Here is an 11,044-nt window from a genome sequence, read left to right on the forward strand (position 1 = left end):
CGATGGGGATGAAAGGGCTGACATCGGTGATGGTGTCGGCGAGCGACATGGGTGCAGCCAGAAGAGTAGTAGGAGGTGTTGGTGGTGCTAGGGAAAGAGTGTAGGAAGAAGAGGCCACCGCGGCGGCGACTCTGGCGATGATAGCAGCCCGGCGCTTGAAGTAGCTGGGTGGCGACGGCGGTGGTGGGGTAGGTGGAGCCATACCCTAAACCCTAGGATCGAAAAAACGGATACCATGATAGATGAATAAAACTATTGTTTGTATTATGTTTAGCACAGGGTACATGGCTATATATATATTGGTACAAACCGACTTAGACTAGATATTACAAACCGACTTGGACAAACCGACTTAGACTAGATATTACAAACCGACTTGGACTAGAAAACTTGTGATCCAAGGAATAGTCTAATAGTTTCGGTGTATCAGGCACCTTAGATGGCATGGGTTTCTCCTAGGTCGAGGTTCCCTTGACACTGCTGGAGCATCCTAGGTCTAATCCTCCCATAGAAGGCCTCGCTTCTTCTCTCCCGAAGTGGCAGGGTGCAACCATTTTAGGCGGAGTTGTTTATCCACATGTTTTTTTAGTGTGTGTCTATCCATTGAGTTCGTTGCATCATCAACGTGGATTGGCCCTGAGCGTAGTTCAGTTGGACATGTTTAGCTAATTATATCAGGTTTCATATGTTTCCTTAATCAGCCAGCCAATTATTTCCACTACTAAATGAACAACATAACTCCTCGTGGGTGCTTGAAACATCTTAGTTGTTACATGTTCTTTTTTTTTTTAATTAGTTGTTACATGTTCTTGAGGTAAACAAGAATGTCTCATTGTAAACAGAATGTTATTACCAGCTGAATAAATAACCTAAATGCTAACGATCTGACATCAAATTTTTAGCCATTTCTAGCGAATGCCGCCAGGCACTTTGGATCTAGCACATGAATCCTAAAGCATTCACTCCCACAAACTCCTCTGGGCGGAACTGCAAGCTAACGACACTAAATGGTTCGCCGGATGACAATGTGGGAGAGCACATTTGGGATGGCAGTGTCTGGTTTAAGAGCATGGCATTTTTCACCTTTTCTGTTGATTTACCATTGCAATTCCCTTCAACCAAGATGGTAAATCCTGATCATGGTTATTGTCACCATTTTTTAGGCTGACAATTCTCCAGGCTATAATCATGGCAAAGACCTGAAAACACGTGGTAATTATTCTGCTGCAGCATGACAATCTTTTTATACAACTTGGCAATTTCTTATGCAACATCATGAAAAATTTATCTGTTTTATGACAAGTCTAGAGCATTCTATGGGAGTGGGTTTTTTAATTGAGGGAATGAAAATGTTCGTTCATTTCTAACTGAGTGGGGGACGATAGTTCGCTCGAATGACTTCTCTAAGCTGCCATCAACACTTTATTCACGTCCATAAATAATCAGTCTTGGCTTGCACTCAAGAATGCAAAGCTCTAATGAGTACTTCCTCTGTCCCAAAATAAGTGTCTTAAGCTTAGTATAAATTTGTACTAGAGCTAGTACAAAGCTGAGACACTTATTTTAGGACGGAGGGAGTACTAGAAAGTACAACTATCTAGTACTCCTTCTGTAAACTAATATAAAATTGTTTAGATCATTAAAGTAGTAATTTAAACACTCTTATATTAGTTTTAGTAATTTAGATCACTAAAATAGTAATTTAAATACTCTTATACTCCCTCCGTTCCAAAATAGATGACCCAACTTTATACTAACTTTGTACTAAAGTTTGTACTAAAGTTAGTACAAAGTTGAGTCATCTATTTTAAAACGGAGGGAGTACTAGTTTTAGTAATCTAAATACTCTTATACTAGTTTACAGAGGGAGTAACAGACTAAAGAGAACTAGTAAGCCGTTCCTTGGACGGTGGTTGGTTCTTCCTCGAAGTGTTGACCAAGGTACAGACTTTGATATAAAATTAGGTAACGGATCTTACTTAATTTCAACTCTTATAATAGCACATGATGAGCAAAGCACACAGCACACAGACGTACAAGCCTTTTTATATGCTTTGACTGCTGAGTGTGGAGCAAGAATATGTTGTTTGTAGCAGGTGATGTCAGCGGCCGAAGTGTGCACTGTTCTTCTCTCTCGCTCGCTTTTACAACTGAAATAATACAGGGTGGGATCCGAATTTCACGTCTCAATTATTGGAAGCGAATGAAGTCGTTGGTGTACATCTGCGTGATGTATATATTAATACGTGCAGTGCACCTCTCGAACTCGTCTATGCTGCTAGGCCGGTTCTGACGAGCGTCATAAACAATTTTCATTTTAATTCATCTGATGCAAAAGAAGTCTCACTGCGCCTCCTTGCCCTGGCACAGGACGCATGGGTTCGTGCTGGACCACTGCCAATTATGCATACCACGTCTAAAAAAAACGGTGCGCTAAAGTTGGAGGTAGCTGGAGCTTATAATTTTTGTTGCAGGGTAGACTGGCACCGGATCTATTTAGCGGAGACTGGTACCGGATCTAGCATTAATCTTACAGATAAGTTAGTAGTGTAGGCCAATGAAAGGAGACGCACTATGTTCGTTATCTTTTCGAATGGGGCACAAATGAAAGCTCTCACAGTCACAGGAGCAAACGACCATGAAAAGGATCGTTGGCAGCAACAACAAAATAACGACCATGAAAAGGATCGGGATCGAAAGCGCACGTCTCTCTCACCGAAAGCTCGAGCACCGTGAACTGTGGGCGCTCGTGGATCAGTGGGCATAGGAATTCAGAGCCCTCACTCCTCCCAGCTAGTAGCAGTCCCAGTTGCTTGCCATGGTTTATATCCTATGGAAAAGCAGCCTGCTCACTTGGAATGGAACCCGAACGAAAAAGCCATCATCACTTACGGCCACTGAGTGGCGGCACAGCTATCTATAGCTTCGTTCGTTCGTAACAAGTACGCACGCGCGGTACGAGACGAGCTAGCGATGGAAGTAGCGGAACGGCCCGGCTTTGATTTCTAGCGCAACCAGATTGAACGGTTTCGGCTCGCCGCGCGGAGGCCCAGCTCAGCTCGGGCCACCGGTGGATGGATCCGTCCCCTCTTTTGCCCGCCCCCATGCATGCCGTCACGGCGACGTGCGGCCTAACGAACCACGGCCCCTCGCGCGCCTTGACAAAGCACTTGGCATGCAACAGTGGACTTCTCTAGCTATAAATACGCGCCAGATCCTCTCTTCCTCTCACTCATTCAGACCCATCCCAGCCAAAAGCACCTGGCCATCAGCGTTCCTTCTCCTAGCTTTGTCTCAGTTGTCTTCCGGTCTTCTGCTCTGCTCTTTGGACTAATGGCCCATGGGAAGAGGTCTAGGCAGCAGGCCGAGTCGACCTCGGTCAGCCTGCTGGACCTGGACAGCGGCGACATGGCGCGCATCCTGCTGCTCTTCTCCGGCCACCACCAGCACCACGCCCACTACGGGCCTTCGTCGCCTGAGAGGGTGTTCGAGTGCAAGACCTGCAACCGGCGGTTCCCGTCCTTCCAGGCGCTCGGTGGGCACCGCGCCAGCCACAAGAAGCCGCGCCTGGCGGACGGCGCCGGCGCCGAGCCGCCCAAGCCCAAGGTGCACGGCTGCTCCATCTGCGGGCTCGAGTTCGCCGTCGGCCAGGCGCTCGGCGGCCACATGCGCCGCCACCGCGCTGTCGCGGCGGCAGGGCCCGGCGTCGGGCTTGGGCTCAGCCTCGGCCTCGGTCTCGGGCCGAACGAGGACGGCAACAAGAAGGCGGCGGCGGCGGCCGAGCTGGCGCTCGACCTGAACGAGCCGGCACTGGAGGAGGAGCCGGCCGATCGCGCCATGCTTGGGCTCGCCGTGGGATTCCGGCCCCGTGGTGGTTGACTTTCGACGTTAGGTTGAACAGAAGAAATTTGCGTCTGAACCATACAAATTTTTTGTAGTTCAATACTATTTGCATTGAGCTGCTCGAGAAGTCAACGACCCTTGGAACATTAGAAATGCTGGCTCGCGTATAGTATAACATTTCTAAAGTCTCAGGGGCAGGGGCTCTATATTTACAAGGTTTGACTTCTGGCGGTATTTGTAGTACTAGACGGGTTTTTCTCTTCTGCTCCCCCTTTTTCCACGGGGAGTTCAGTTTTTTTATGCTCCTTGGCCTTGAGGCATATCTACTACGGAGTACGTATGAATATGGTTGTAAACCTCTCGAATTACGCGAATATTATACAAGGATTTATTCCCAAGTCGTGCGGGCTATTTGTGGGTTCTTTGAAATCAAGCTTTATTTAAATCTGTTCTCATGGATAAGAATAGTAGCCGCACAGGAAGGGTTTCACATGTTTTTTGTTTTGAAGCCGCTTGGATTAAACAACGCCCACACTCGAAATGGGACGTCGCCGGCGAGGGCCTGTCAGGTCCTTGTCGGAGGCGAGAACGATTCGGTTCGTCGTGATGTCGCCGATGAACGAGGGGCTGGGTTGAGAAGGAGATGGACTTGCTGGGAAAGGGATGGTTGGAAGAGGAAGAAGAGCTGTTGGCTAGAAAAATCGACCGACACGAAAAATTTTATCGTACGACTTACAAAATCAATCCCTAAATTGCAGCATGCGTGTTTGCTCGCATGCCAAAACACTAGATTGTCCTTTTTGGTTTAAGACATACAGATTTGAGCGATGCTCGTCTGCAGACTAGAAGTTGTCGCGCGCTTTACCGTGCCGTTCTTCGTTCATTCGGTTCATTTTCTTGTGGAATTATCATTGCTGATCACTAGGTTGTGAACTTTAGTTAAGCTGGACTCGTGCTTTTCCTTGTGACAATGTCATCCTTAGCTTTTATTGGATGCGGGATTCAGACATAAAGGAAAAGGCGGTGCTTATTGCTGAGTAAATAGGCAATTTTTTGACTAAATTAATCGAAGTATAAATCGCGAACATGGCATTGACAAAATTACTGACATACTGATTATGAACCAGACTAGCATGTACTCCCTCCGTCCGAAAATACTTGTTATCAAAATGAATAAAAAGGGATGTATCTAGATGTATTCTAGATACATCCCCTTTTATTCATTTTGATGACAACTATTTTCGGACGGAGGGAGTACTAAGCATTTAGTAGAAACATCTACACACATAGCTAGTACTGCTAAGACAGAAATAAGTAGGAGAAGGATAAACATATTATACCCTCCGATAGGCCAGGCAGAGGCCGCAGCGGCGGCAGTTGCAGCAGCACCCTCGGTAGCCTTCTTCTCGGCTTCAAGCTTCTTGGCGGTGGCACGTTCAGCGTCGCTGGACATGGTGATAATGAATGCGACGCAGACGTAGAGGAAGAAGACAAATGGCGGCGAGCAGTCGCATAGGAGACGCTCCCCAAAAACCTAATCGCCCCTCTCTCAGGATCCAGAGAGGTGGGGTTTCGGAGGCCCGCTCTCTCATCAACCGTGTACGTGGTGGATGGGATGGGATCATCAGCGGCAGCAGTAGTAAAAGGACGCAATGGGCGTATTGGTAGATGCGATCTATTTCGTGTGACGGCTAGGGTTGGCAGACGCATCACATATCTAGGTAGGTGTGAGCTCGGCTCGGCTCATTCGCGCAACCCACGACGCGGTGTGACGAGGCGGGCGGCGGAGGAGGAGCGCGCGGGAACTACTTCTGTTCTCAAACTCCAATAGCATGTGGAAGAGAATCCCTTATAAGGAGATCCATCTCCTCTCCAACTAGCAAGGTCGGACTAAACTTTCAACCACACACATTGCCATATACTCCCTTCATTCCTTTATATAAGGTGTATTTGTTTTTTCAAAAGTCAAACGAGTGCTTGTGTGACCGAGTTTTTAGAAAAATATATCAATATCCACAATGACAAATTTATATCATTTGATCCATCATGAAAAGTAGTTTCATATTTTATATATTAGGCATTGCAGATGTTATTATTTTACTCTATAATCTTGGTCTAACATTTAAAAGGTTGACTTGCACGAAAATCAATACACTTTATATTCTAGAACGGAGGGAGTATCTCACATGGTCCCTTAGAGATTTTTCTAAATTTGTTAGATGGCCCCAAGGTCCATCCTAATATTTCAACATTTATTGCACACGATGTGTGTTTTTAGGTGAAAATCAAGTGCGCGCCAACCATAGAGGCAAGTAACCACACCCCGAACAATGCATAATGTATTAGTGTTTGTTGGAAATATGCTTTGCCTTCGGGAGTAAGAACAGATTTTCTTTCGGGGCGCGGCTCATCAGGGTAGTAGACAGAGGTAGCCTCAGTTTCATCCACTTCATCGAGGAAGATCATATTTGTTGAAGAACATCTATGTGGCAGCACTGGAGTTTGTCTTCGCAGCCGAGGAACTTTAAATAAGTCCAGGTAATCATAATTTTTGTCAATTCCCTTGGCATGAAGCTAATCTCGCGTATAGTGCTTCCGAAGAAGAGTCTAGTTGCGCTTCTTTTCTTCCTTCGCTAAAAGCAGGGTTTGGTTATATAGACGATTTATTTCAATCATTGTATGAACTTTCTCCTTGCGATCCAATTTGATGTGCCTCTCAAGAGTTTGAGTATGAAGGCAAATCTCATACAACGAAGGATTTTCATCCTTTAGGATTTTAACTGCAGCCTGTTTGTCCTTTGGTGCTTGAGCTGGCTCATTTCCTTCAGCAACAACATGAGCTTTGCATTTGCCATTGTCCTTGACAATCCGAAGAGTGTTACGAACAGGAGGAATGTAGACTTTCAGAACATTTGGGCAAAAATACTTCTTCCCAGTTATCTGCTCGATTGCATACTGAACCCATGGAGCGTATGGTTTCAAGGTGTAATGACTCGATTCCGAAAAGGATCCAAGTCCATGTGCTTAATGTGTCAACCTTGGATTGGTATGCTATGAAGGAAATATGCCCTAGAGGCAATAATAAAGTTGTTATTTATATTTTCTTATATCATGATAAATGTTTATTATTCATGCTAGATTTGTATTAACCGGAAACTTAGTACATGTGTGAATACATAGACAAACAGAGTGTCACTAGTATGCCTCTACTTGACTAGCTCGTTAATCAAAGATGGTTAAGTTTCCTAGACATAGACATGAGTTGTCATTTGATGAACGAGATCACATCATTAGAGAATGATGTGATTGACTTGACCCATCCGTTAGCTTAGCACTATGATCGTTTAGTTTATTGCTATTGCTTTCTTCATAACTTATACATGTTCCTATGACTATGGGATTATGCAACTCCCGAATACCGGAGGAACACTTAGTGTTCTATCAAACGTCACAACGTAACTGGGTGATTATAAAGATGCTCTACAGGTGTCTCCGATGGTGTTTGTTGAGTTGGCATAGATCGAGATTAGGATTTGTCACTCCGATTGTCGGAGAGGTATCTCTGGGCCCTTTCGGTAATGCACATCACTATAAGCCTTGCAAGAAATGTGACTAATGAGTTAGTTACGGGATGATGCATTACGGAGCGAGTAAAGATACTTGCCGGTAACGAGATTGAACTAGGTATGATGATACCGACGATCGAATCTCGGGCAAGTAACATACCGATGACAAAGGGAACAACGTATGTTGTTATGCGGTTTGACCGATAAAGATCTTTGTAGAATATGTAGGAACCAATATGAGCATCTAGGTTCCGCTATTGGTTATTGACCGGAAGTGAGTCTCGGTCATGTCTACATAGTTCTCGAACCCATAGGGTCCGCACGCTTAACGTTCGATGATGATCGGTATTATGAGTTTATGTGTTTTGATGTACCAAAGGTAGTTCGGAGTCCCGGATGAGATCATGGACATGACAAGGAGTCTCGAAATGGTCGAGACATAAAGATTGATATATTGGATGACTATATTCGGACACCGGAATGGTTCCGAGGTGTGTCGGATATTTACCGGAGTACCGGGGGGTTACCTGAACCCCCCGGGAGGTCAATGGGCCTTCATGGGCCTTAGTGGAAGAGAGGAGGGGGTGGCCAAGTGGTGGGGCGCGCCCCCCCAAGCCCAATCCGAATTGGGGAGGGCCCCCCCTTTCCTTTCTCTCCCTCTTCCCTTCCTCCCCCCTCCTAGTTGGACTAGGAAAGGGGGGAAACCTACTCCTAGTAGGAGTAAGAATCCCCCTTGGGGCACGCCCTAGGAGGCCGGCCATCCCCCTCCTCCACTCCTTTATATACGGGGGAGGGGGGCACCCCATAGACACACAAGTTAATTCTTAGCCGTGTGCGGTGCCCCCCTCCACATATTTCCACCTCGGTCATATTGTCGTAGTGCTTAGGCGAAGCCCTGCGTCGGTAACTTCATCATCACCGTCAACATGCCGTCGTGGTGACGAAACTCTCCCTCGACCTCAGCTGGATCTAGAAGTTTGAGGGACGTCACCGAGCTAAACGTGTGCAGATCCCGGAGGTGCCGTGCGTTCGGTACTTGATCGGTTGGATCGCGAAGACGTTCGACTACATCAACCGTGTTACTTAACGCTTCCGCTTTCGGTCTACGAGGGTACGTGGACACACTCTCCCCGCTCGTTGCTATGCTTCTCCTAGATAGATCTTGCCTTATCGTAGGAATTGTTTTGAAACACTACGTTTCCCAACATGCTAGCACACACAATACTCGATGAAATAACGGAAAATCACATGTATAAAATAACGTAAATACCATTAACTTAATCCATACAGCGGAAATATCAACAAAGGTTGCGGAGTCCCAATCAACACCAACGCAAAGTTAAGTGTAGACAATGTAACCCTATCGTATCACTTACTCGTCATATAAATCCTGCAACATGAGACGTTGCGGCCGTGTAGGTCAGTATGTTGAATGTACTGGCAAGTCACACCACAAGAGAGTATGAAAGTCCTACTTCTACATGCAATTTGGCTGGTGGAAGGTTCTAAGTTTAATTTGCATAAAGCTGATTTTGTTCCTATCATAAAAAAGAATATCAAATCATTACTACAAAGCTTATCATAATATGATCGAGATGGTTCCTCCACTAAACCTATCCCCAAATTAATTAAAACATGTTAAATTAGTTAAATGTGATGAGATCGCTCAAATTCCCAATTTTTAGATGCTCAAATTGTCCATAACCGGGGACACGGCTAATCGATTAGTTTGACACTCTGCAGAGGTTTGCGCACTTTTCCCTACAAGACTCGATCACCTCCTTAGTCGTCCTCGCACTGCCTAGTGTTTGAGAACCGAAAGATCGAGGCATAGTCTTTCAGAAGCATTTCCTCTTAACCCCAGTAGACCGGTACACCTACATCACTACAAAAAAAAGACAAATCCATGACATTTTGGGCCGAACGAATTTTTTTTTGTCATACTTATGACACTTCTATGATGATAATTGTGACAAAACCCGGTATCATCATAGATGTGGTGGGCTCCTACTTCTATGACAAAAAATCATGACAGAAAATGGGCTTTTCGTCCTGGGCGGGCCGGAGACGCAGCTGCATGACATTCTTTGGGCCGTCCATGATGGAAAAAACCGTGGTAGAAGTAAGGGCGAGGAAAATATCGGGGAGTTCCCGGTTACGGCGGCTGGTCGGGGGCTGAGCGATGCGCGTTTCTCTCGTACGTACGCGCGTGTGTGCGAGGCGTTGGGCTCTAACTGAACCCGAGCGAGGCTTTGGGCTCTAACTGAACCCGAGCGATTGCACTGCAGGCTAAGCGTTACTGAACCTGAGCGATCGATCGATCCCTTGCTGTTAACTGAACCCAGAGTGATTCCTTCGCTACTGCTGCTAACTGAAGCCGATCGACCACTGCTGGCTCCTTCCCTGGATGAACAGTGAGCGTTGTTGAGGGGGTTTGGATGAACAGTTCCCGGTGGGTGTTGGATGAACAGGAACCCGTGGTAGTAGAGGCCGTTGCCGCTGGATGAACAGTACCCCGATCGATCGAGCCGGTGGATGAACAGGACCCCGTGGAGGGCTGGTTGAACAGTAGCCGGTGGAGGGCTGGTTGAACAGTAGCCCGTGGAGGGGTGGTTGAACAGGACCCCGTGGATAGGGCTGGTTGAACAGTAGCCGATGGAGGAGCGCGCGGTGGCGGCTGGATGAACAGGAGCCCGTGGATGAACAGCCGCAGGTGGAGGCTGGAGGAGGTCGATGGTGGATGAACAGTAGCCCGTGGAGGCAGTCGACGGTGGAGATGAACAGTATCCCGTGGAGTCCCGTTTTGCGGTACGCCACACCCCTCCCAATGAACAAGACCCCCGTTTCGACCGTAGCGCTCCAACACAAGTCTGTTTCCTCTGTTTTGCGGTACGCCACACCCCTCCCGATCAACAGGACCCCGTTTCGACCGTAGGAGGTCCGTTTCCTCCGTTTTGCGGTACGCCAGACCCCTCCCGATGAACAGGATCCCGTTTCCACCATGGCCGGTCGAACACAAGGCCGTTTCCTCCGTTCTGCGGTACGCTGGGCCTCGTTTCCATCGCCTGTTCCGTCCAAGCCGGTTGGCTCCCGATGAACAGCACGCGTTCCATTGCCTCCCGATGAACACGACGCTTTCCGTTGCCTCCCCATGAACACGATGACGACGACGCAGTTTCTCCGTTCCGACCCAGCCGCAACAATGTACACGAGCCTTGGCTGTACGTATGCGCGAGTAGGCGTTCGAGACCCCTCCCGTATGTACGTACGTGACTGTATTTACTTTCTTGCAACATGGCCGCTGTACATACCTGTACATTCTACGTGCGCGCCTCTACTACCACACGTGCGCGCCTCTACTACGACACGTGCCCTTCCTTACATGGCCACGGTTCATCGCTGCAGCCTGCAGACAGACCGATCGTATGTACATACACGTTCGTGACCAGAATGACAACACTACGTATGCTTCGACCAGGTGGGTCCCGATTGTCAGGCACTTCCTTGCGTGCGAAGATGTAGCTGGTGGGTCCCAGCAGTGAGGGGGAGAATCATTTTTTGCCCGTAATATGGACGCACTTTCTTGCGTGTGAAAATATAGCTGGTGGGTCCCAACAGTCAGGGGGGAAACTTTT

The 11,044-nt window shown here is 47.3% G+C and overlaps 1 protein-coding gene across 1 annotated transcript; it reads left to right on the forward strand.

Moving 5' to 3' along the window:
- Positions 1 to 3,261: 3,261 nt before the first annotated feature.
- Positions 3,262 to 4,195, forward strand: LOC123100017 (zinc finger protein ZAT12-like). The gene has a single exon (XM_044522019.1). The coding sequence runs from the start codon at positions 3,334 to 3,336 to the stop codon at positions 3,877 to 3,879; it is 546 nt and encodes a 181-aa protein (XP_044377954.1). The 5' UTR covers positions 3,262 to 3,333; the 3' UTR covers positions 3,880 to 4,195.
- Positions 4,196 to 11,044: the final 6,849 nt, after the last annotated feature.

This window comes from Triticum aestivum, chromosome 4D, assembly GCF_018294505.1.
Source record: "Triticum aestivum cultivar Chinese Spring chromosome 4D, IWGSC CS RefSeq v2.1, whole genome shotgun sequence".
NCBI classification, from domain to species: Eukaryota; Viridiplantae; Streptophyta; class Magnoliopsida; order Poales; family Poaceae; genus Triticum; species Triticum aestivum.